Here is a 27,797-nt window from a genome sequence, read left to right as displayed (position 1 = left end):
GTTTATATATCAAACAAAAGAACAAACAAATATATATGGACATCACATAAATAAGCATGCACATAGCTCACCGAATTTAATCCCAAACCTGACCTTATGAAGGCTTAGTCCTATTTCCCTAAGTTTGGACTTGGCTATTACAAATGTTGATTTTTTTTTTTTTTTTTGTGTATCATATTACAAATGTTGATTGCTGAATGGGCATTTAAGACTGACATGGCTGAAATATTGGCCATAAATTGGTCAACAAAACACGTAGACTGCATGTAGAAGCAAAATAAGGTACGAGCAATTTACTTCTACCCTTTTTTAGTTTAGAATAAATTATTATATATATAATATTGAAAAATATATTTTCAAGTTAAATGGGATAAATAAATTTAAAACAAAAATTATGTATAAAAAGAAATCTATTATTTTTTTTGGAAAAAGTAATTTAATTCAAATACAAAAGTGTTTAACTAGAAAAATAATTATAAATTAAATAACTTCCACTCTCTCTTCCCTCCTGCTTTCAAACCCAGTTACAAAACGTGGCACCGCAGTGCTACCTACCTACCCAGAACTGGAGGCTACAACCACGGCTAGAGGCGTGTCGGCAAGGAAAAGCTGGGAGAAGAAGAACGGAGAGAATAATGGAGTCCGCCGCCAGTCTTCCCACAATCCCCCTCCTCGCCTTCTCCAAGACTCTCAAATTCTCCTCCAAACCCTGCCTCCGCCGCCCCCTCCCGCCGCCTTCTCCCCTTAACCGGCGGAGCTTTTCCGCCGGGAAGGTCAGATGCTTCGGAAACCTCGATCCCCAGAGGTCCAGGGAGCTCTTTTTGATGTCATTTGCTGGATCTTTTCTGCGGAATTATCCTCCCCTGGCGACGGTATCTCGTGGATTGGCATCCCTGTCGAGCTCTGCGGCCTTGTCTGGTGCCAGTGGAGGCGGCGATGGGCTCGGGGGAGGTGGTACCGGCGGCCGCGGCGGCGGAGGATCAAGCGGCGAGGAAAGAGGATTGAAAGTTCTTGCCGGGGAATCCGGTGAGGTCACGTCTTCTGGATCGGATGCCATAATTCTTGATGTTGGAGTAAGCAATTTTCCATTTTTCTGTTTCAAATTCTGATTTTTATGAAAAGTTCACAATTTTAAGTGCCGGTTTGATAATTTCTTCAGGGAATGTCCTGTGGTGGATGTGCTGCGAGCGTGAAACGCATTTTGGAAAGCCAAGTAAGATCTTTTCTCACTTTAATTTTCAAATCCAGTATAAAACTATGGCATTGTTAAATAATAAGCTGTAAATCTCTAGACCGGATATATATTTATGTGATTTCTCTTAAAGCCATCACGTATACCTTATCGCAATGATGCAATAATGAATTCTCCAATCATTCCGAATCATGCCACAAAGTTTATTCCCTCAGTGATATATCACTCGTTTCTGTGATTGGCAACTCCTGTTTATTAATACTTGACCCCATGTCTGACTGCAGCCTCAGGTGTCCGCAGCAAGTGTCAACCTTGCTACCGAGACCGCAATTGTTTGGGCTGTACCTGAAGTTAAGGCTACAGAGAACTGGAAACAGCAATTGGGAGAAAAACTTGCAGGTCACTTGACAACTTCTGGATTTAAGTCCAACCTTCGAGGTAATCCTTTTTATGAAATATGGTAATCTTTTATGTCCTCTGGTAGCGGACTAGCTGTGGGAGAGTGGTTTCATGGATATGCTTTGTGACCACCAACTTTATATGTGTACACGAAGCATGTTGGTTCAAGATGCAAAGTGAAATGTCTTGATAATTGCTCATGGAAGAAAAAGATTTTGAAGCATAATTATCCTGTCAAAAGTAAATTTATAAGGTAATAATTTCAAGTCTTGTGTTAGCAGGATAACTAGTTATAAGACTGGTCAGTTTACTCCTCAAATAGCTTGATTGACGAACTATAAGGCGCCAATTTGACAAGGCAAAAAAGCAATAAATCTACCTTAGTTTACCAAGTAATTTGCTAAACCAAGCTTGCTAGGATGTGCTGTGGTTTTTTCAACCTGTATGTAGTCATAATTGGTGAAACAAGCATGGTGCTTGTCATATGGAACTTGAAATTTGGACACTTCTTCTGTCTCGAAAGTTGAAATGTACCATATACTCCGAATCACTTTATACTTACACATATGTGTTGTGACCACAGTCTAGTCCAGTGACCAGGTAATATGTTATACAAGATATTAAATATCATTTTCAAAGTGCTAATGTTCAGTTCATTATATTGTGGTTCTTTATGAATCTTGGTTTCTAACAGATACTTCAAAAGAGGACTTGTATAGAGTGTTTGAAAAGAAGATGGATGAAAAGCTTCAACGTTTGAAAGAAAGTGGTATGCTTTTTTTTATTATTATTATTTTGAACTTGCTTCCAAAAGCAGTCAACCAGAGCACCAAATTTTGCTCTTAGTATGTTGTCATTGATTGATATTATAATTGTCAGATCATTCCAAACTCTAAAGCTTTTCTACTTTAAAGTGAAATTTATTTCAATGCAAAACTGATTCCTCTTTTGACTAACTATAAGTGCATCTATATTTTCTTGTTCTTCTCAGGTCAAGAGCTTGTTGTCTCGTGGGCATTATGTGCTGTATGCCTTTTGGGACACATTGCTCATTTTTTTGGAGCTAATGCCTCCTCGTGGTTGCATACATTCCATTCGACTGGATTTCATCTGTCGCTCTCATTAATGACATTTGTTGGCCCAGGCCGCAAACTTATTTTTGATGGATTGAAGAGTTTGCTCAAGGGATCTCCAAACATGAATACTTTAGTTGGTTTAGGTGCTTTATCATCATTTTTGGTCAGTTCCATAGCAGCTTTCATGCCCAAGCTGGTAAGTAACAATTACCTTGAAGTGTTTTAGTTCATGATGCCGCACAACTTTGCTCAGGATAGAACATATGCCGTATTATCAATCTTATCTTATTTTGCTCTTTATGCAGTTGGTAATTGTGCTATGAAAAGGAACATATATTAGTTAATCATACTAATCAATAAGCAAGCTAATTGATCACACTGTGATACATAGGCTGTAAAGAAGTTGCTTATCATGCTGTCATTCACAAAGCATACACAAGAAACTTTACCATGATCCCACATTAGAGAAGTGTTAAAACATTTAACATATAGGTGGAGACAAACCATCATGCCATATCCTGACCAAAATGAGAATGATACATGATACTTCAATATTGACATCATATGTGAGCTAATATGTCAAATATATCCCATTTAAAGCACTCTAGTTTCCCAACATCTTACTGTTTTCCTTTTCAACCACCTTGCTAATAGTTCATGAATAAATTTGGTAATTGTTATTTAACCGGTTGGTTGATCTATAGTCCTTAATTGATTGTTTCCTTAGAGGAAACATAGTGGAAGTAAGTAGAGTTGATTCTCTCTTATGAGACCTCATTATGAAAAGCCTATTTCTATTCCCGTCACCTCTGTGAGAACTCATTTTTGAGAAGGCACTTTTTATTTCCCTTATATCCTCCACAAAATGTCCTAATTCTAACAGCAAAAAGAAAGGATGCACTTGGAGAACTCAGCTTTTTTATCTTTCACCTTGAATGCTACCTCTTTAACTAAATGGAGCATCTCCATCTTCTCTCTTCCTAACCCATTTGTCACCTAAAATGCTGATTAATGCAGATTATAAGCTTCACTTTTATTTCCTTTAGCAGCACAAAGATTATAACCAAATTTCAATTTTCTTAGAAAACCTTGTTTTGTTCATCTTTCTATGTCCATGTTACTCTCAATTATAACTCCATTTTGGAACATTAACCACGCCAGGGAAAAACTTGATCTTCTTATCTTCCTATGTTAGGTAAGATTACCCAAGGCCTTTGTCTTTGTTCCAATTTTTCTCATGCTTGAGCCACTCTTTGCTGCCACTAAATAAAGTATCTTATCTTGTTCTACCTTCCCAAGAAGATCTTTGCTTCATCATATTAAAGCTCAATAAGCTTTGTATCCTCGATATTCCAATAGAAGTTTAGGCTGAACTATTGAAATGCCTCCTTCCACAATCTCAAGATAATATTTAAAATAGTAGTTTTTCTCTTGATTGACATCCAGCTCTCTACAGATCTATCCCTCATCTTTGGATGGTCTCAGAACAAATCAGGTTTGTGCTTCAGCTCCCTTGAGAAAAATCCAGCACAATAGAAAATGGTTGCCTAAGTAAACCTCTAATGTTAATAAACACATAGTGTACCTATTGGTAGAGGATAGAAAACCATCAATCTAGATATGGAAGGTTCTCCTTTGGATTTACTGCTAATAAAGACTAGAACAAATCATGGAAAGATATTCAAAGTCATTCCTTCTGACAGAATACGAAAATCACCTAGACTCCTGTTCCATATTATTTTTTCTGTGCCCAACATACGATCCTCATCTTGCTACTATATAATGCGAAAGGATTCATGTCTGGCCAGAGCATGGGCAGATGTGGAGTGTTCCACAAGAAATAAAACACCTAGGTTCATGGACTGTGCATGTCTTGCACATTTTTGCGGACACTCCTATTTATGACAAATAAACCCCCTTGCTTCACCTTTTATTCCCTTCTAGGGTGAGATAAATACATGCACCAGTCTAGAGGAAATGTTTGTGTGCTTATCAAGTCGCATAAATAGAAGAAAAATCTGTAATTGTGTGACATTGCAGCTTTTGATGCTTCTCTCTCATGTCCATTGTACATGCCAAACACATATATTTAACTAGATAAAGCATGAGCTTCATAAGCTAAATATCATATCTAAAAATTTTCAGTTATTTAATTAGGTACAAGCATGTGTTTCTACTTTGTATCACACTTTCTATATTATCATGCAACCACACCTGCTAAAGTCAATCTACTTATTTTCTTGATATAGTGGTTTTCTTAAATGTCTGTGAATGGATGATTTGACACACCCCCTTCATCTTAATTGGTTTTCTGCTTGTGCAAACTAATATTGCGATTGGCTTGTGAATTACAACTGATATCTTTTGCCAACACCATATGACATTTATGCAGGGATGGAAGACATTTTTTGAGGAACCAATAATGCTAATAGCATTTGTCCTTTTAGGGAAGAATCTTGAACAGAGAGCGAAGCTAAAAGCTACCAGTGACATGAGTGGACTTCTGAATATTCTCCCAACAAAGGCTCGCCTCATGGTTGACAGTGATGCTGAACAGCTGTCTTCAGTTGTTGAGGTTCCTTGTAGAAACCTTACCATTGGAGACCGTATTGTTGTTCTTCCGGGGGTAAGTAAATGAGTTTTTCATTTCCTTGCTCATTATATATGTTTTTGCAAGATACATATTTTGAGATGTGAAATTTTGGATGAAAGTAGAATGAGATTATGCAATTCTTCATACAATAGTGGCCAGACATGAGTTGAAGGTGAATTAGAATAACTAAAACAATCCAGGCAGAATAAGACTTAGTTATATTGAATCAGATGTTCAACATTATCTGTCCATGTCTCTTCAGTTCACCAACTATGATCTTTTTTTCCTTCTTTTCTAATTCTGGACTTCTTTGCAGTACTATTTCTGTATCTGTCTGTCATTTTATTAACTAAGTCATTGCTTATCTCAATCTGATTCAAACTACATTTACATTATCTATTCATTCTTAGTCACTTTTGAACCATTTAGGACCGTGTTCCAGCAGATGGAATTGTGAAAGCTGGAAGGAGCACGGTTGATGAATCGAGTTTCACTGGGGAGCCCTTGCCAGTGACGAAGCTACCTGGGGTATACCTTTTTTCTTCTCTCATTTGATTAATTACTATGGCATATAGTTTATGTAGGTGCATTGTTTAATTCTTACTTTTTTTTTTGATGTGCTTAATCTTGCACCATCATTTTCTATTCCTTTTTTATTGTGGCACTAGCTTTCAAGTTTCAACTGATGCAGGATTTTTCTATCCCAGGCTGAAGTGACAGCAGGAAGCATTAACTTGAATGGTACACTTACTGTTGAAGTTAGAAGACCAGGTGGTGAAACAGTTATGGGAGACATAGTTCGCTTGGTAGAAGAAGCGCAGACGAGGGAAGCCCCTGTGCAACGTCTGGCTGACAAGGTTTGTATAACTTCTGGTTTTTATATCACTTTCCATCTAAGCCAAGAATATCATATGCAACTGCTTTCCAGAAATACCAAATCATATCTAGGAAACACTAGTACTGTTTATTCGTTGTTTTAACTTTTACATGAGAATGTGTTTAAAGATCGTTAACTTTCTGGATAAAGTAATAAATATTCCATTAACTAAACAATGGATTATTAATGCAGGATATGTGTCTCCTGTACATCAAAATTGGAGATGTTAATAGCCTTTATATGCTTGCAAGTTTCGCTATCTTTTGCCATAAAACTCTATATTTTTTGATATATATTGACATAACCCTCCTTTTTGATACGTGGCACTTCTAACAACGGCATCCATTTTACTGCCACTTGAAGTAGGCAGTCAATTAACCAAAATTAAAATAGCCATGCACTTAAAAGGTAGTCAACTCTCTAATTGTCAGTGGCATGACAATCCATTGAGGGAACAAGTGCCGTTTGTTAGGAATTAGAACCAGATGAAGCTGACAAAACCTTGTGAGGATCATAAGGTAGTCAGGCAGTCTATTCTAGACATGCTATTATGGTATTATGGTACTCAAGAAATTTAGATACAGCAAATAACTTAGAAGTTAATAGATATGGCTTATGTGAACTATATGAAAATCCTTCTGTGGGCTTCCCTTCCTTGGGGTTTTCAGAGTCGCTACTACCTATCTTGAGGTAGCTAGGAACAAGGCTTATGGACGTACCTGGATCGCCGCTTCTATGAGGAGGTCTTCAAGGGAAGAGAGTTTTGCATGCTAGTAAGCAAAAAGAAAAGAGAAAAGGGGGGAGAAAGAGGGAGGGAGGAAGAAAGGAAATATAGGGGGCCAATACTTCTTGATGCTCCTTCTTCTTGGTGAGTTGCTTGTGGAAGGCTAGGTTTAAGGTTCATGGATGTAGAAGAGGGTGATAGAAGAGGAAAGGGCTACGGTTTAGTGGATTCAAATGGTAGAGGTTCCCTAAGGATTTTTCTAATTTTTGTAATTTTCAAGGGATTTTTCATATGAATTTTGGGAGATGAGAAGTGGTAATTATAGCGGACGATGAGGGACTCTATGTCTAGGACTGAATGCCAGAAGTGATTTCCCTAAATCTAATAGCTAGGATAAGGGAGATTAAATGGCTTCTTCCAATCGGCCATAGGCTTAAAGAATATTTGATAAGGCGGCATGAATCAAGGATTGAGTTTATTTCCATCTTGAAGCACCTGGAAAAGTCACTTAGAAATCTAACATTTAAAAACCTATTTCTGGCAAAAGGTATAATGTTCAATTTGATAGAGATATCTGGCGAATAGAGTCAAAATCTAAAGATCTATCGCCTGTAGATCTTATCTGAAAAAAACCACCATTTGAGGAGGTCACAATTGAAGATCCACTTTCTAATAAATCTAAAGCTTGACATTGTATCTTGAATTATGATTATAAAAATAATGGATTAATAAATATAATCACTTTTAGTGTCCATCGAACCGGTACCGGTGGCCTTCGGACCAATTCAGACTGGTTCGAACTGGTACCGAACCAGCTACAGCGCGCGCGCGCGAAAATGCCATAGTGTGCTACAGTGGCACTAAATGCTACTGTAATAATACTATAGCAACACTGTAGCTGCACTGCAGTTGCACTGTAATGATACTGTAGCTTTACTATAATGATACTGTAGCTGCACTGTAATTGTTACAGTAACATTTAATGCCACTGTAGACCGGACTCGGTGCCGGTTCGCATTGAATCCTGGTCGAACCGGACGGAACCGGTCCGATTCGGCCTTGTATCGGTGCGAATCGGTCCGGTTTGCAACGGTACGCTCTCCGTATTGCTAGGGTCGGAACCGTTTTTCACCGCTGTACCGGACCTATCTGATCCCTGACCGGTCCGGTACGGGCTGGTTCAGCATACCATGATCACTTCATATAAGCCAATGATTTTATTCATGTTTTCCTCGACAGTTGCTAAAAACCTAATGTTGATCTACCTCCTGACTTCCCTAAACCTTTTCTATAGATGGCCGTGCAATTGTAGATTTCAGAAAGTGTCGGTTTCACTACTCTTTTTTATGGGTAGCCCCAGCTTCTTCGATGCTTGTGTTTCAAGTCCTTCAAAGATTGAAATAGGTCTCGGTACTTTCCTCTTGGATTTTGATGGCTGCATTGCGAAGGTTCTAGCACTGACTTTTCTGAGTCTCAGCTTGATCTAAACTCTTGCTTGGAAATTGAGCTGATCAATTAGAAGCTACATGTCTAGTGATCAAAATATGCTAGGGAAATTGCAACCATCTGATAGTTCAATTGCGATTGGAATTACTCATATGTTACATAATAGGGATCTAATGCTAGGATTTAGGCATTGTCTTTGTGATCTCACAGATCAAGGTAGTTTTCCGGAGGCATTTTATATAAACAGAGGTTTAAAGTTTTGGGTGTTTCCCTCCTGATTTTTGGATTTTATTTTTATTTAGGCTATGTTTGGATGATAAAATAAAGATGGATAAGCTAGTTAGTTTGTCTAATTCCATCCAAACACCAACAAATGGGGTATGGAATTGCTTATACTTTGTCCGCTGGCATGATCAATTTGTTGGGAGGGTGTCGAATTGTTCTCCACCATCCTCATCCCTCCTAATAACCATTTTGCCCCTTTATCTCCTTTGATCCCACTTGCCTTATTAATTTTTTAATATTTAAATAATAAATAATAATATTACTAATAATATAAATAATAAATAATAAAGCAAGATCTTCTACTGGAAATGAAGCTGTCTTCTACGGGAGAAACTTCGTCGGATAGGCCGGAGTGAGGGAGCCCAGTAATATATATATATTATAAATTAATATATTTATTATTATATATATATTAAATTAACCGCGTTCAGCCGTGATCTATATGCCAAGAAGCTAGTAATATGCTGTGGGGTAGCTCTTACTCCTCATCTTCATTCTACTAATTCTTCTCGGTGTAATAGACAAAGGTGTAGGCTTGACATCTCCCACCAAATCGATGACCCAACGGGGTGGTGTCCCAACGCGATCGACCGATACTGGCTCCATACGGATACATCAAATGTGTGGAAAACAATCTCTTCTCCCGAAGAGAATTTAGGAATTATGAATCCTGTTGGGGAAGGATCAGGGGAGGGTTTCCCCTCCCCCGAACCCCCTCCCCTTCCAAGGGTTAGGGAACCCGAACCACGTAACCTTAGGTTATTGTTACGAATAGATAATATCAGCATTATTAATTTCTATTAGTATTAATAATTACTAGCAATATTAAATTATTGATATTTTTAATTATGATCGAGTAAAAAGATGTTATTAGAACAATATTATTTTTATATTTAAATAATGACAGTAAAATAATATTCAATAATATATTTAAATAATAATATTAAAATAATATTAATAATTACCTCATCATATTTATCCATTTTTTGCAAATGGTGGATGACAACTTTGTCCAAATAAAAAATATCACTTATCCCCTTAACTTATTTCCACATACTTATCCGTCGAACAAGATGCACAAGACTCTTATTCGATAGAATAGTCTTCTATTCCTCCCAACCTATCTGAATAACTTTTTCTTATTCCGTGAAAATTTATTTGGCAACCAATGCAACCATTGTTTGCTATCTTATTGAATCTTAGACATGGTTTGCCGTACCGGTCGGTACGGGTCGGTACCGGCCGGTACATACCGGTACCGGACCCTACCGGTACGGTACAGCTACATATTTCGGTACCGAACCGTACCGACCCGGCTCCAAATTTATTTTTGGCTTTTAGCCCCATCGGTACAGTACCGGTTCGGCTCGGTTTGGTTTACCGGTACCGATGCCCACCGGTACGTCGGTACAGTCGGTACCGCGTACCTTTCTTAGAGAACTCTTATACCTATCTCTTAGAATTAGATTGCGTAACCTATATCTTTCTAGTTAGGGTTTCATTAGAGTCTAAATTTTTCTATTTTTTTCAAGTCTTTGGTTACGGTTTGAAAGGCTTGAATGCAAGGTTCGCCGTCTCGGTACCGGACTCTGTACTGGTGCCACACTAGCACAGTGTCTGTACCATGGTATATTGAACCGGCCGGTTCAGCATGTACTGGTCCGGCCCCTGACCGGTATGGTACGGTGGTGAAAAATAGTTCTAGCCCCTCTGGGGCCGGAACCGATCGGTACAGAGGTGTACCGATGCGAACCGGACCGATCCCACTGGTACACGCAGTACGCACGCTGGGTAGCATGCAAAAGCACGCCCGCGCGACTGTAGGCAACAGACCGGTTCGATACTGATCCAAACCAGCCCAAACCAGTACCGTACTGGTCCGGTAGGCAACCAGTACGCCTACGGGTACCGGTACGGCATACCTTGGTCTGTATGGTACGATATGCATTTTTTTGGCGTACGGAGTGTCGGTATGCCATCCGTATGGGGTACCGGTACAGTACGCCCCATACCGTCCGATTCGGGCTGGTACGACATACCGTGCTTGGATGTGTTTTAGATGGTCTGTAGCAAGATTTGTCGGATTGGTACTGGAGGATGTACTGGTTGGTGATCGTTCGGCATGGTTCGGAGTTTGTATCATGCCGTTTGGGGCATATGAAAACAGGAAGAGCCGAAGAGAAGGGGGAGAGGGAGGAGAGAGAGGAAAAGTGTGAGTGAGAGGGCGGAGAAGGGAGGGAGAGGGCTTGAATAGCCGTCCTTGATGTTGGGGGGGGGGGTGGAGGAGAGGGAGGGAGAGGGAGAGGGAGAGAGGAAGGGAGGGAGACGGGGACTTAACTGGCCAGCTAGGGACAATGATAGAGGGGATTAGGGTTTTGAAGGGGGCGGAGCGAATGAAGTGGGTAGTGAATCGAAGGGGACATTCAATCGAAAGAGCGGGACGAACGATCCGGCGGGTGGGACGAATGATCTGACAAGTGACATGAGCGATAGAGCTTTGAAAGAATCGATTAATGGTGGAATTGGGAAGGGGGAGGGAGCGAGAGGTCCTCGGAGGGCATCGTGCCGGGGGGGGGGGGGTTGCGTTTCGGATCCTTTAAACGTACCGAACTGATCTAATTGCCCGAATCGCTCTAGTTCTTGACCGGTTAGGTTTGATATTGCCCGAAATGCCCAGTTCGGGTCGATTTGGCCAATCCTTGTCTGTAGAATCGATTAACTTATTTGTGATGAAATGAGGAAAAATATGAGGGTGTAACTGTAACTTTTGTTGACTCCAAAATTTGGATGGCAATAGAGTTTTGTTCAAAATTTATGCAATTTTTCTTCTTCTTCTTTTTCAGAGATAAAAATTCTTTGGATCATAATTTTGTTCCCTGTGGAGATTTTCTGCTCAGCTGAACTATTTCAGGTTTCATTTTAATTTTAAGATTTCAAATTTATCTCGTATCTGTACCAATTATTCTTTATCCTGTTTTAGGAAGGCTGTCACCATTTAGAAAATTGCCAAGGGTGTCAATTCTTCATTTCCACCTGTGCATTACTTACAATTACGATCACACTAGAAAATATGTACAAACATGTGAATTTCCAATGAGCAGAAAACTCCTCTTTTGACAATTGACATGGTATTAAAAGTAAGTTGAAAATAATTAATATCTCAAATTACCAGTCCTGACAATAATATAAGCTCTAACCTAGACATTCAGTTAGGTGGTTAGATGATGCTTCATATATCTATACAATGTATTAAGCAATAATTATCCTCCGATAACTAGTAAATAAATATACAAGAGCACCTGGCAACCAGTGGAAAAGCTGAACCCAGAAATCCACTGCTATATATTATTCAACTTCTAAAGTTCTACATGTAATGGTCTGGACCTAGATATACCCTACCCTTGATTTTTTGGAGACGGTTGTGGAGGTGCTACATGCATTTATGCTTACTTCAGACAATGTTATTGGATCCTTCAACGACAATCATCAGACATGGGTCAAAATGGCTTGATTTATCAATATTTGATGTTGGATAATTGACTAGTATCTGGTAAGCTTTTCTATTGTTGGAGAGTATCTCTAAATTGAAGTCGCAAGCCATGCATCTTATGGAATTAGCTAATATCTAGCTAGCTACTAATAATGATATTTTAGTTAAACTCTTATGAGATTATATTAACAAAATTCATGCAATTTAATCTTGTTAACTTATGATTTTTTTATGTTGTATTCTTCATGGAACTTGAGACTTTTTTTCATGATCGATATGTACTTATATCTCACTTGTCCAATGTTTCTTTCTTTCCCTTCTAAAGTATAAAAACAGAATTTTCTAATGATTTAGCATTATGTAATGTTACATTTTCTTTTCCCATGCTCATTGTCTTACTAAACTCCAAAAGCTGGCCTCTCCCGTTTGTTGCTCTGATAGTTGCATCAGATAGACTCTATGCTCTACTGCAGCACATAAATAAGTTGTGGGTTGTGACAACAGGTAGCTGGGCATTTTACATATGGAGTCATGGCATTCTCTGCTGCTACGTTTATGTTCTGGAATTTGTTTGGTTCACAACTGGTGCCAGCAGCTATTCATCAAGGAAGTCCACTTTCTCTGGCTTTGCATCTTTCCTGTAGTGTTCTGGTATGATTCCTCTACATCTATAATCTTTAGCAGATTTATAAACAATTCATCAAGGCCTCCTCATGTTAGTTACTTATTCCCCTGATAATTACCTTATGGGTATTTCTAAGTTCTTGAGAAACTGCTCAGTCACATTTCTCATGTATTCTGCTTGGACTTGATCAGTAGACATGCATACTATGAGAAAATGCAAGTCTTTCATTAGGTTTTGTAGCATACACAACATGTGAAAAAGCTGCACGATGGTTTTTTCAACAGATCCCCCCACCAACATAGACATAAAAAAGAAAAAGAATAAAGAATATGTTGTATGAAAAGGGTATTAGAAAAGTTTAGAAGGGCAAGATAGGTAAAATATTCTTTATTAGGAAAGGCTTAGATTTTTTTCAAAAAATTCTGTTTGCTATTACTATTTCACTTTCCTCCTCTGTTAAGTGGGTAGTAGTAATTGGTGCTAGTTATTTAAATTAAATATGATAGAAATGGAGGAAACAATAACAGAATTCTACTTCTGTTCAGCAAAATAAAGAGGCTTAAATACTTCTAATAGAATATTTCTTTATTTTTTAGAATAAAATGAGATGGCATAGGTTGAGGGCTGAGCTCTCCATATTCTTTCTCCTAGCTGAACTTCCACATGAACATATGTGTAATCGAATGGCTGATCTGTGGTGGTTGGCCACCGGTCCAGTTTGGTACACCTTGAACCACCCTGTTCAGCGATGTATGGAACATACACATTTACGAAGGTTTTATTTATGTTTGCATGAGTGTCAAACATGATTCTGTCGCAAATATTAATGTCTTGCTTAGGATATTCTCTTCCTGTTGTTATCACTAGTCTAATATGCTCAGAATGGTGCAGGTTGTTGCATGTCCATGCGCACTTGGGCTGGCCACTCCTACTGCTGTGCTGGTACAGCTAAAGATCATATTCATTTTCTTTTCTCTATGAACCTTTCCTCCCATAACTCTAATTGATCTTCAAGTTCTGTTGACCTAATCTGTTATTCAGGTTGGAACCTCATTAGGAGCAACCAGAGGGCTGCTTTTACGTGGTGGAAATGTCTTAGAAAAATTTGCAGAAGTTGATACAGTGGTATTTGACAAAACAGGGACTTTAACAACTGGAAAGCCTGTGGTGACCAAAATTTTAGCCTCTCAACATGACGGAGATTGGGATTCAAAGTAAGTTACAAAGGAATTACTATTGTCAAATCTTTGGAATGATGTACTATTTTGTACGCATGTTTTAGATCTTCCACGAAACAGAATTCCTATTTTATAGTTCTTCTCCAGAACAGATTATAACTTCATTTAAGCATCATAACACTATCAACCACTGGCATCAGCAGGCCATTTTCTTTCATTAACAAGAAAGTATCATGTGCACTGTACTTAATGGTTGTCATGATGAGAACTATTTCTGTTCTGGCATAAGTATTCCAGTGACATAGTTCTACATAAAGAAAAATGATAATTACCTGTTTATTGATAGAACTATTAAAACTAAAGTAAGAAATGCTATACTGTATAAAACCCATGATGCACTTGCTTATGTCTCAAAACATCTTTTGTCTCGAAGCATCTACCAGTGTTATCTCCATTGCTAGAGAAGTCTACTTCCATTGTACCAATTCTATCACATAGCCCTATTGTTCTGCGAAAAATACTGTTTAATCACAGTGCAGATACTCTGTGTATTAAATATGTTGAACTAGTACTGCTAGTAATTCTTAGACATAAAACATAAATGGCTCCATTTTTATAAGGAACAAATAACAGTTTATGCATTCATTGTTGAAGGTAGAAAGCAGGGTGCATTGTGTCCTGTCCTGTCCTTATGACTACCTACTTAACATAATTCTTAGTCCTAGTAAAGTTATGGGTGTTAGATACATTCTGACCCTTCTACGTACTACAAAATATGGAACCAATTTTTCTTGGATTCTTCAAAATAGAAAATCCTAATTTGCTAATTATGACCCTAAAAGATTTACAAATTAAATCTCCAAAGATCTTGCTGCTGCTGCTGCTGCAGGTAGTGGCGGCGGCGGCTAGAACATTATTACTCTAAGGATAAGAAAAAATGTGAAGTGTAGCTACTGGCTTGTTGAATTTATGTATTTATGGAATCATGTCTATGATATATGTTTTCTTTTGTGTGTTTACAATCATCTTTTTGTCATAATTCATAAAAATATTTAAAAAATTATGCAATTTGTCTCTTGGTCTAGACTATATCTTATTTGTAAGAAAAACAGCAGGCCTTAAGTTTTCTTTGAATAGTTATATGAACTCAATGCTAGACACCTAAATGCATTCATGTGCATCCAGAATCACAGATTCACAATGTTTGCTGAGTCTTGTATTTGGGGTTTGAAGAATCAGATATACTTCATCGTGTCTAATACTGAGACTTAAGTTTATGCGAGTACAGTCTCATTATTGCTGCATGTGTCTAGCACTCCATAGAAAATCATTTTTGTAGGATCTATTTCTTTTATCTTGTTCCATCTTGTGGAGGACCACATCACTTTTAAGACATGATATTTTAAACCTTGCCTACTGTGGACCAGAAATGAATTGTGTATTAATTTAAACTAAAAAAATCCAAGTTATATTTATTGGTTAACTGTTAACCTAATGTCTACTGCTCTTTGTCTTGGGGCTTAAATATTTGTAGGTTGTAAGCAGACTTCTATGCATCAGATAGAACAATAAATCTTTTCAAATTATATAGCTACAAGTTAATATCCTAAACCTTCATTTTTTTGAATTTACATAACTGACCTTGAAAAAGCTTTTTTACTAGTTTGTATTTAGAGCTTTTAGTGATAAATCTTCATCTTTATGTGTAGGAATAGTTTAGATTATAAATGGACAGAAGTTGATATTTTGAGGTTAGCTGCTGGAGTCGAATCAAACACAAACCATCCAGTTGGTAAATCTATTGTCGAAGCTGCTTCTGCTGCTAGTTGCCTTAATGTGAAGGTGATTGTGCTCTAGCCTGAAATACATATTTTTCCGTTTTCTCTGTTTTTGCGTACTTTGTCTGAGGCCATGAAGATATCATCTCTTTAGGATAAGACAACTATCGGACCTCTGTTTTCCCACTTTTTACTGTTTTCCTTGTTTCTTTTTCTTTTTTCCCTTTTCTTTTCTTCTCTTGGTTATGTGGTTGGTAGTTAAGCTGACCCCAGATAGCAGGGACAATGTTTAGTAGTTATGGTTATAGTTATATAGATGATAGTTCTGAGCATTCTGTAAAACCCTATAGTTATGATGAATAATCGTCTCACATTTTTCATTTATCACAAGGGTTAGGTTATTTCATTCTATCTTTGCTTTCAGAATGCAATTGGTGATCAAATTGGAATAGCACCAGAATTAGCTTTAGTGGCAGCAATTTTTCATAAGGGCAATGTTGATGGTTATTGTTACAGATGGAAAATGCTGATAGTAAGTATAGACAAAATCATGAGCATCACGTGTTGAAGTGACCAAATTTGCTTATGCTAATCCAAAGACATCCCCTGAAAGTTGACATGCCACTATGATGATTGAAAATAGATCTTACAAAGTTATTGTTTTAAATACAAAGAACATGGACCTAAAATGGCAGAGTGACAAAAAACATGTGACAATGAGAAAATTGGTGACATTGACATGGCTTATGCAGAAAGCTGTATTTTTGTTTCACATATAACATGCTCAAGACATAGCGAGTAGATCTTTTTCTGGTGTGGCTATTATAAGCCACTTGTTTGATGTATGCTCCTACATCTAGCTTAATTAATAGTGGATCATGAGTGAGGAAAATAAATATTAGAAGGTCTTAACCATAGTGATCAAGTCTTATCCGAACAATTTGGGACCAGCTTGGAAGTAAATAGTAAGAAAATTATGCAAGGATATGTCAGAATGACTTGAGGTGCATTGAGATAATATTTTACAGTATTTAATGTGCAATTTCTTGTTTTCTGCTCCAAACTGGGGCTTAAGACCTCTTATACTTCATCATACATAACAAATAGGATTGCATATAACTATGAGGCTTACATCTAAAACTACATTTTTGAGTAAATAGACCACTCTTGATCATCTCCTTATGGATGATGTTTTCAAGTAAATCACCAAAGAAAGGGGTATATTTATCAATTCGGACACATGCATGCACGCACTGTGACACTAACATGTGTATGTTGTGCACAAACACATCATTGTGAATAAATAATAGCTTATTAATCAATTAAATACCTCCAACAAGCCTGCCGAGACAGGGTCTTCCTTCCTTTTGTTATCTATATAAAAAAAATCTCCAGTCCCATTGTTTCTCTCCTGTCCAAGGGATAAAAACCCCTGTCAACCTCTCATGGGTGGTAGGTTGCAGTAATTTCCTATAGCCTGCACCTTAGGCTAACTTGGTGAATGACCTTTATTTGTGTAGCCTAGATCTAATGCTGTTACCAATCTTATGTAATATCTTATCTTCTTTTGTTGTGTAGAAGAAGCCTCTACTAATGAGCTATACATCGGATCCCTAATCCCCTAACCACATTGTAGTTTGTATCTGAAGAACACAGGTCTCTTGGTACAACCTCCAGAGACTTTGCCAGCTTGGTCTGCTGGCACTTTCATCCTTTGTTATATCAAGATATGCTTGTTTACCTGACTTGCTGAATCCGGATAATATACGAAATTGCGGTATAAGAAAGAAACAAAGCATCAAATTTTCACCTGACCTACGAATCTTAAAATACCAGATATCTTTATTTTCTTGTCATATTTAGAGATGAAATAATTGGAAAAAATAACTACATTTGTTATGAAAACTGCTAAAGTAATATTGTGGTTCATATATAAAATTAGATTTCTCTTTACTACCCTACTTTGTTATTGATGGTTCCACTGAAATTGTAATATAACACTTGCCTTAGTGCTTTTGAAACTTCTTAGATTCCCTAAATATGAAAACATGATCAGGAGAATACAACCTTATCCAGCTAGTATTAAAATGTCAATGTCCGATACATTGCATACAAGTTCTTGACTTTTGAAGGAGATTGGATATTTAATGTATCCACAGCATATATGGACCAGCACTCAGAAGCAAGAATTCTAACATTTGGTACCAAACCTATTGCTGAAAATAAATATGTGCCTATGGTTTTGCTCATGGCCATCCTAGAATAATTTGTTTGAGCATTTTGCATGTTGTAGATCTCAAGCTAGCACATTCACCATAGTCAATTTTTGTTTGATGGACTCTTGTTGTGTCTCTTCGTCTGGACATGATATAAGAAGAGGAGTGCAAAAATATACTACACATATTGGAAAAAGAGGAGTGTTCTTATCCAATTCTCTCATGTGGCATCCTCTTAAGGTCTTACCGGAAGTTGTCCCCTGCACAGATAACTTGCATGATATATGGGCAGGATTTGTTCATCTATCAATATTAATTTCCAGCTGTTTCTAGGGTGTCCATGTTTTGTCTCTCAGTTTGTCCACTATTGCAATCTAGAGTTTTCTATGTTTGTGTTTTGTCTCTCCAATTGTCTGTGTTTCTAGGGCATCTATGTACCACTGGAGGCAAAGGAGATGGGTTTTGATAGGTAAAAGACTATTTGTATCTGAGCTTCTGATAAGATACCCTCTCATATGCCATGGTGCAGCATGACAAGTTGGAGCATAAGAGTTTTATTCTAAAGGCAAACTAAACTGCTTTCATTTTGACCAAATGAATGAAATTGCCTTCATTAAAGAAAAAAAAAACAGATTAAAACACTGACTAATGATGATCTATAGCGAGTAGTTCATGTGTTAATCACAATACTACATTATCAGAGCAATGTTCAAAAGTTCAAATCATGTTAGAAATAACACTTGTTTGGCAATCTAAAGTTCTAAACTCTTCAACCGACTAGCTCTTCTTGGATCATGGTCTGACTCATGCATATCATGAAGATCGAACAAGTTAATTTTTTTTTGAAAAATGACTGTTTTGCAGCTTTGCTAACTTTTATCGACCATCTGAAAATAGTATATTATCTAAACTCTTGTTGACTATGTAAGAGATAACGATCCGAAGGCACAACAAAAACACACACATGATTCTTTGGGCAACAAACATCTGCATCTTCAGCATTGCTACACACACAATATGTATGGTTCGTGCTTCATTCAATTTTGTGATCTTTGATCATTCTTGTGAGCATCTAAACACAGGCAACAGATGGAACATTCAGGGAGGAACCTGGGTCTGGTGCAGTAGCCACTGTTGAGAAGAAGCAGGTTACTGTTGGGACATTGAGCTGGCTCAGAAGGTATCGCTACAAATGCTAGATTCTTGGTATCACCACTTGTTGGAACTCTCCTCTGCTAGATTTATATGTGAAAAAGTCTTCAAACTGATCTTTTTTCATCTCTTTCTTATTCCATCAAGGGATATGATTTCTGTTTGCTTAACACATTCCGTCATATTGCTGAATTACGGATGGAGGTTAAACATGTCAGAAATGTGTCTACCTCAACAAAAATGCAGAGTTCTTTCCAAGGGATGTGCCATCTCTGCCTTGTGATCTAATTGAATTGATTGTTTTGCAGGCATGGAGTTGTTCATAACCCATTTCCAGATGCAGAATTTATAGATCAGTCGGTTGTATACGTAGGAGTAGATGGTGTCTTAGCTGGAGTTATTTGCATTGAGGATAAGATAAGGGAAGATGCCCATGAAGTTGTTGAAATTTTGTCTAAGCAAGGAATTAGCACATACATTCTATCTGGAGACAAAAGGAATACTGCTGAGCATGTGGCATCCATGGTTGGTATCCACAAAGACAAGGTATGAACCATGTACTTCAAAATTTCCATGTAAGTGGAGATCCATATCTTATTTTAACTTATTGTCTTCCTTAGCTTTGGAAGAAAAGCTTAAGTAACACATGTTTATACGGTGGTCTCATGATTACTGCTGCCGTAAATATGCTATAGCAGGTCATGCAAAATATTTGGACTTTTAGGGGCTGTTTGGATGCCCCAAACATTTTATCCATGGATAATTTTTTTTTGGTGGAAAATTCAGATTGAAAAGAATGAGAAAAGAGGAAGTCTAAGGAATTGGGGAGTCTTGGAACCTCTAATCCTGATTTTTTTGGGATAAGAAAACCACTTTTGAGTTTGATTATCTTATCCTCCAATATCGGGATTGAAAGTTCGATGACGTCTTCTTCTTCTTCTCTCGCTAGGCATTGTTTATCGATGCACAATGAGTTTTAGCATCCAAATAGCCCCTTAAGGAACAAATGCCCCCTAAAACGAATAAGGCTTGTAATCCAAACTAACATGTTTTTCTTTCTCTATTATTCTAGATAGGGTCCGAAATCTTGGTATCATTGCTGAACCGAGCCATACTGACACCCAATATGTATATGCGTACCGGTTCAGTACCAGTTTAGTATTTTTTTTCTTTTTATTTTTTAATTTTTTGATTTTGAAGATTATTTTTAAGATTTATGAATCTTGAAATTATGATTTTAAGGGTGTTTAAATGTTATTTTATTTCATATTGATCTCGAGAGACCATATAATTGCTTAATGGATGCAATTGTAATAATTAAAAAAAAGATTTATAACTCGGTACATGAATGTTTAGCGTGGTATGTCCTAGTTTTCATCATCCACAACTTTATTTCAATCATTATCTTCTTGTTGAACTCTTTGACTTTTGTCATCCACCTCTTACTTTTAACTTTACTGTTTTTGCTTCCATTTTATAGATTTACAGAGGCTACATTATCTCGATGTATAGGTGGACATGACATCCAAAGGTCTTGTTATTGTGTTCCTAGGCTTATGGTTGCACCTCACTGTCCCTCCCTAATTGTTGCTGTCCAATTCGACAAATAAATATTTGATTTTATTTTTGTTGGATTTTTCTATAATTTTACATTGGAGACGGTATCAAATTTTAGCTGGGTTTCTGTATTTGTAGCTGAATAATTATTGCATATTTTTTTATTATTGGATCCAATTTCTAGTATGATTTGGTACTGGGATTAATACCCAAATTAGGGGTCATGTCCTATAAATGCACTCCAAGTTAAAAATATCTAGAAAATTAATTTTATTTCGGATTAAGATAGAACCCTGCTTGGAGTATTACAAAAGTTTGCCATGATTTCCCCTAATTTACTAATTTTAATCCTACTTTAGGCATAGAAATGAGGAAAAAAGTGAGAAGAATAAAGAGACCGGGGGAAGGGAGGGAGGATTATGTCTGATTTGATTTGGATTTAGGCTCAAAATTGGCAAATCTTATTTTGTCCCTAAATTTTTCCCACAAAATCGACTCCTTTTTTGAAGAAAAGAGAGGATAAGTCCATGGGATTTTTTTCTCCTTTATTAGGAGGGTCCGTAAGGGGATGAAGCACCCCGAACCGCTTTGAACTGAGCAGTTCTGCTCAGTTTGGGCCCCTTACCAACTCAATCTGCCTTTTCCACCCAATACCACACCAGCTTGGGTTAGTTTGGCATACCTTGATTCTAGATGTTCTGAAAGATATCATTTTTATTTTAATCTGAATATATCATTGACATTTTAAATTTTTATTTTATTTTTAACCACAAATGCATTTTCTGTTAACTGAAATTAAGATTCATTGTTCCTCTCTTTGTCATGAAGAAAACTGACCAAATATAACAGGTGCTTTCTGGAGTCAAACCAGATGAGAAGAAGAAGTTCATTGCTGACCTTCAAAACGATCAGAAAAAGGTGGTTGCAATGGTTGGTGATGGCATCAATGATGCTGCTGCTTTGGCTTCATCAGACGTTGGAATTGCAATGGGTGAAGGTGTTGGTGCGGCCAGTGATGTATCTTCCATTGTGCTTATGGGTAACAGATTATCACAGGTAGTATGTATTATAAATTTGACCATTTGAAACATATTTTTCAGTTAATACTCAAATGATTGCTATAGTTTTTCTTTACCCCTTAAATAATTTGTTCACATTGACTTTAGTTTAGATTTGTTTATAAACTTTACTCCTTATAAGTGATGATAAACAACAGATGCCATTATGATTTGCAATTATTTATTGGTATTTCCTTATATTTATTAAAATTTTCTTACAATAATTATAGCAGAATATGGCTCCCATATTCCTGACTTGATAATTCTAATGTTTTCTATATATACATTTTGGTAAAATGGTGCAATTGTGCAAGAAGTACAATGGAGCGCAAGTATACTGAGCTCCGGATATGGCAAGAGCTAGGCCTATAAGTAGGTTTGGATTTGGGAAAGGAGAACTTAGCAAGTTAGGCATGCAAGAAAAGAATGTAATGTTAAGACACCGAAACATGGGTCCATTAAAGAATATTAGCATGATTATCTCCTGATACTATTGAATGGGGATTCTAAAAGATACCTGCCTCTGAGAAAACAAAATATGGGAGTTGGCATTTGTGTATTTATTTGAATAACTGAAGTTACAAAAAAAAAAAAAAAAAAAAAAACTGAAATTGCAAAGTGCATGAGATGATGCAAAATGTTAAGGCTTTATGACTTAACAAAGTACTAACTGAAGTTTTGAAAAATCAACGAGATACTGTGTTAAACTGGTAATGTAGTTTACAGAATGAGATTTTGAAAATACAGCTGATGCATTTAGAATTAAATTTTGAATAAGGTGTTGTATAGAAATGCATCAGATACTGCAGAATTAAATTCATGTACCAAACTATGAAATTGTAGGAATGGGTGATGGAACAAAGATTAAGAGAAAAGAGATCAACTATAGGCATCAAATCAGAATGATCAACATGAAACCTAGTTTTGAACTAGGCAACTGTTGGAAGATTTGGAGAATATTGAATATTTACACATGGTCCCTATTATCTCGGAGAAATCATATTGTGGAGTACCTGGAGAGGTTATCTTTTGGGCATTCAAGATAATATGAGTACCAATAGGGTAGTTAATATAATCATTGTCAAGAGATGTTCTGTTAATAGTGCTCCACAGCAAAGGTCCTTCAGTGAGCTAGTATTTTCTTACACTCACCGTCAATGAACTTATCATTAAATCTTATCTAGAGGTACATATAATTATTTGCAAAAGAGAGTTGATGGATGCAACGAAATCTGGATTAAATTCTAAACAAGAAAGGAATATGAAATGCAATTAAAATTGAATGCCAAGTTAAAAAAACAATGTCATCATTTTCATAGCAATACATTTATATAAGAATCTAGAGACACCGAAAAAATAAATAGAATTATAGCTTGCTGAATAATATAAAGAGTTGCTTAATTTTTTATGTCATTAATAGGTTTCTCTCGTGCCCTACAAAAAAAAATTATAAGACAATAAGGCCAGCAATGTTCTGTAATTGAAAATCTAGGGCATTGAAGAAGGCTTTTAGCATAGAAGATGAGTGTGGTGGAGATCAGAATCCAGTGAGTACATGGTAAGGTATAGCAGGATAATGTGGGAAGTAAGTATATTTGAGACATAGGAGTTGCGCTACTTAAGGGCCAAGTCTTGGAGAACCTACTGAGATAATATTGTTTATGCTGTCACAACAATTCCCACTTTCCTTTCTTTGATCAACTAAATCTCTAAATGCTTAATGTTCTGTTAGATAATTAAGCAAGGTTTAAATACTGATGCCGAGCCTGAACGGGTTGTCTTGGAACAGTATGGTTGCAGTATGGTTAGGACAAACCGAGATACTATCAATAAGAATAAAAAGCAACTTGTATGGTTGATATGGACTGTCCTTATGCTATCAGTATGGTCAGTGTGGACCAGTTCAAGAGAGAAATGGTGTCCTGCACGGTACCATTTTTCTATTGGAATGGTATGGTGTTGGTGGTACCTTACAGAACTCACGATATTTAAATCCTTCCAATTAAGCAATATATTTAGCCATGTGACTTCAACAGTGAATTTATATGGATCCAGTTAACATTTTTAGATATCAGATAGGGGATGCGGGGTTTGAAAATGATTGGAGCTGATCCTTTTGGCTTAAGATATGGTAGATTACTTTAATATTTGACACCTATGTAATGAACAAGAATCATTATGTAATATATATGAACACTTTTGCTATAACTACAAGTTGTTTTCATGAGAAGATAATGTCATAATTTGTCACTGTGAAGTGTTATAGGTCTTACGTCATCTCAGAGTGAGTCTTTTTGTCACAATATCCAGCACAAATATAAACAACGAGCTGATTCCCATTATTTTTTAGAATTAAACGTGTGGGTCTGTGACATTTTTGGTTCATTTTGCAGGCCAACTATGAAATGAGAAGCCTCTGTAAATCATTTCTCTCCACTTTTATCCTAATTTCTTTATCTTACATTCATCTTCTTTTGATTCTTTAGAACACACATCTGGCATCACTTTAGGACTACTCCCAACCTTCATAAACACATGCATGCCTGAACCATCTCAAATGACTTCTCCTTGCTTAATCCTCAACTTGTACCATCATAAATCATCCTGTAGCTCTCTCTCTCTCTCTCTCTCTCTCTCTATATATATATATATATATATGTGTGTGTGTGTGTGTGCGCGCGCGTGCGCGTGTGCGTGTGCGTGTGTGCGTCTGCACACTTGCACGCACACACACACGCACATACATACATATACACATACATATATACATACATATACATACATATATGCATGTATGTACATGTATGTATATACATGTTCATATATATAAACATACATATATATTATGTAAAACAGTTCACCAAAATATGGTGCCAAATCCATGTGGATCCATGCTCTTATTACCACCCCTACATCACTACGAACCATGAAGTTGTCCTTTGCTTTCTTCCAGTCTTCAGCTCCTTGAAAAATCTTGCTCTTGGCGTATAAGATCTTGCTATCCTATTAAATGGATCCAAAGTAGTGAAAGATAGGTTTCTTTTTAGGTTCTCTTGTGACCTGATTTTGACTCCATCCTTGACTTCTTCCATTTCTATCAATTCTTAGATCCTTTTTCATCTGGATTTCCTTCCATAATTACAATCTAATGCCCAGCACAAGCTTAGTCTCATTGACCAACATCGCATCATCAACAGGAAATGTACATCTGGAGCCTCCCATGGTATGCTGTACCGGTCGGCACGGTCGGTACCGAACGTACCGTACCCGTACCGATGGATACTGGTATCGGTACGCCTGGCGTACCGCGTACCATACCGTATCGACACTCGGTACGCCTGTGCGGCACCGATACGGGGCTCGGTACCGGTACGGCGAACCTTGGAGCCTCCTCTAAGATGTTAATAATTAGTTCATTCATGACAAGTAAAACATGGTAACAATTGCTCATGTTTATATCTAGCATACTTCTTAAGACTTATTGCCATGTTTCCCCCTCCAAGCTTCACCAATCTTGAGTTGTCTAGAGACTTTTAGGTTGTATTTGTATTTTTTTCACTTTACATAAGTTGCTAACGTTTTTTTATTGTCAATAATTTATAGTATCTCAACATATGCTTTAAAATTTTGCTTTAATAGTATCTATAGGAGTTCGCCAAAATTTGCCACATCAACATCAGCAAATGAAGTAATGTTATGCTTATGAAACGTTCAGAAACCCAGCACAGTAAGCATCCAATAGCAAGTTTAAAATGGTAACTTTTTAAGGCTAGTCAAGGCCACATCTTAGTTATAACCGTCAAGCCTTATCCTTACTGTTTGGTTCGGCATTATTCATTTGTCAGGCATTACTATTTAGTGTTATCTTTGATGCTTGTTTTGACTTTTCCATATCATTTTTTCACAATTTTTGTCCATTTACCTTTGCACTCCTCTTGCTACATCATTCTTATTTAGTTTTATCTCACCTTCTTGTCAGAGCACCCTTGGATCTTTGTTGTACATCCTTACACCATCTCAATCAGTTATCTTCTAAATTGGCGCAACTCAGATAGGTCCGCTGATATACTTAATCCTCTGTCCTTCCAATTTTGCCACTGCATCGATCTCAACATTCTCATATTTGCTTCAGCCTATGGTTTTCTTTGATCCTCTTTGTTGGTCAACTTTTCAGGCCATACGATGTTGCTGACATATTGCCATTTTATTTTTTCCCATCGACTTTTGGTTGCAATAAAGTTCAAAATTTACCACTGATTGTAACTAACCTCTTTTCTTTCTTTGTGTATTTCTTTAATTCTCCGAACTTTCAGATTTTATCACAAACTTTTTACTCAACATCCATCAGGTCTTGCCTTCGGTTGTTTTCTCATTATACATTATCTGTATTCGAAGAATGATATATGCAGAAATAAATAGAAGAAAGAGAGACCAAGAAAATTTAGATACTTTGAGTAGTGCATAACAAGGTCTCCATATTGTAAAACTGTAAAAAAGTATTTCCCCTGTTTTGCTGGAGCTTATCTTGTTCTTGTCATGTTACTTCAATATGCTTAGTAAAGCAACTTCAGCCTCACTGATATCACTGCTATTTCAGTTGATTGATGCTTTGGAGTTGAGCAAACAGACAATGAGGACTGTGAAGCAAAATCTATGGTGGGCATTTGCGTATAACATCGTAAGTTGGCTTTCCCTTCTAACTATAATCTCTTTCATCTGCTTAAAACTATATAACATGTTATGGCTGCAGATATTGAATGAACATGCTTGATCAGTGTGGTCAAATTCATTTCATAAACAAGCTTCAGTGGAAACCTAGATGCGTTAAATATTTCTTTTCAAAAGCATTGTTGGGTCGGGTGAAGTGTGTCTTTCGAGAATGTCAATTAGTTGGTTCATAGCATGTAAATGTTAACAGAAATGGCCTTAACTTTGGCAAAAGCAGTCCATGAAACCTGAAGAAGACAACAGTTATCCATACCAAGAGAACTAGATTCCCTCCACGCACCCCAACCGACAAGGCCATCCTGCTTTTCCTAATTATGTTTTACTGTATCTGCACTCAAATTATGAAGGGCTTGCTTCTCTTTTAACAGGTTGGACTTCCAATTGCTGCTGGGATTTTGTTACCTGTAACTGGTACCATGCTGACACCATCAATTGCTGGAGCTTTAATGGGCTTAAGTTCGGTGGCAGTGATGACGAACTCACTGCTTTTGAGGCTCAGGTTGGAACCGAAGCAGAAAGAAACCAACAAATTGCAGCAGGAAACCATGCTCCGTTCTCTATCTGATGTTCTTGTGGATACAAATGGTGGTCCAAAGAAAACTTACCCTGCTAAATGGAGAAATACCTGATCCTACATTTATGCCGCTCTGCACATAAGATGAAGCATGAGCTACCTGAAGGCCTATATCATGCGAAATTGGTTGGCAGCGGTAGCTGTGTTGTAGCCCAAACATGCAGAAGGGATCCCGAACCTATCGGTGAAGCTGTTTCATTCTTGAGATGATCGGCATTATGCCTTGCTCTGGTCACATCTGAAGTTCATTTTTTGGGGGGCTATGCTTCTTGTCTAATTGGCCATCATTACTTGCAAACCTAACAATATGGGTTCACCATTCCCTTTGTCTTATGTCTAGCAACCATTTTTAACAATTGTTCAGAACATTTCTTTGTTTCTACCATCTGTTGGAGATGATTATCAATAAAAACTGCCATTAGATCGGTTTGATTTTGAATTATACTAACTTGCAGAATGATCCCCAGAGTCAGTATCTTTAATTGAGTATACATGCTGAGTTGGCATGCTTGTAACTGCATGTAGAGTAATTTGTTATGGCAGCAATTTGACCATGATAGATGCCGGATCCTTGCATTGAAGCTGTGTGGTTGTTTGTTTTTGAAGTTTTGCATGTTAGTCCATAAAATGGTTGATAGATGACAAATAAATAGATTAATATTGGTTTGTATGTTAACTAGGTCATTATGAGTTAATTGTGTCAAATATGATCTTAAGTTGCTAGGTCATTAATATTGATCCTAACACAACCCATCATCACCTGACCATGCGTCTAACATTCCCAGCCCAGCTTGCACTATGATCAGGTGAATTCTCTTCAGCTGGCATTCTCGCCTATTAAAAGGTAAA

General features: G+C 37.2%; 1 protein-coding gene across 1 annotated transcript; it reads left to right on the top strand.

Annotated features, from left to right (window-relative positions):
• Positions 1-524: 524 nt before the first annotated feature.
• Positions 525-27,390, top strand: LOC103716112 (copper-transporting ATPase PAA1, chloroplastic). Its single transcript, XM_039127342.1, has 17 exons — positions 525-1,073; positions 1,160-1,213; positions 1,477-1,630; positions 2,286-2,360; positions 2,583-2,863; positions 5,060-5,293; positions 5,690-5,788; positions 5,968-6,117; positions 12,587-12,733; positions 13,599-13,649; positions 13,749-13,921; positions 15,595-15,727; positions 18,962-19,059; positions 19,340-19,577; positions 21,438-21,644; positions 26,244-26,324; positions 26,743-27,390. The coding sequence occupies exons 1-17, from the start codon at positions 636-638 to the stop codon at positions 27,001-27,003; spliced, it is 2,874 nt and encodes a 957-aa protein (XP_038983270.1). The 5' UTR covers positions 525-635; the 3' UTR covers positions 27,004-27,390.
• The last annotated feature ends 407 nt before the right edge of the window (positions 27,391-27,797 follow it).

Source organism: Phoenix dactylifera, chromosome 6, assembly GCF_009389715.1.
Source record: "Phoenix dactylifera cultivar Barhee BC4 chromosome 6, palm_55x_up_171113_PBpolish2nd_filt_p, whole genome shotgun sequence".
Lineage (NCBI taxonomy): Eukaryota > Viridiplantae > Streptophyta > Magnoliopsida > Arecales > Arecaceae > Phoenix > Phoenix dactylifera.
Note: the sequence above shows the minus strand (reverse complement) of the source record. Positions and strands in the feature narration are given on the sequence as shown.

What these genes read in the sequence shown, in the direction of transcription:
- LOC103716112 (XM_039127342.1), top strand. Translation starts at nt 636, where the DNA reads ATGGAGTCCGCCGCCAGTCTTCCCACAATCCCCCTCCTCGCCTTCTCC. An exon ending in GTATTGTTGTTCTTCCGGGG is followed by an intron (nt 5,294 to 5,689) that starts GTAAGTAAATGA and finishes TGAACCATTTAG; the next exon opens with GACCGTGTTCCAGCAGATGG. An exon ending in CCACTCCTACTGCTGTGCTG is followed by an intron (nt 13,650 to 13,748) that starts GTACAGCTAAAG and finishes TCTGTTATTCAG; the next exon opens with GTTGGAACCTCATTAGGAGC.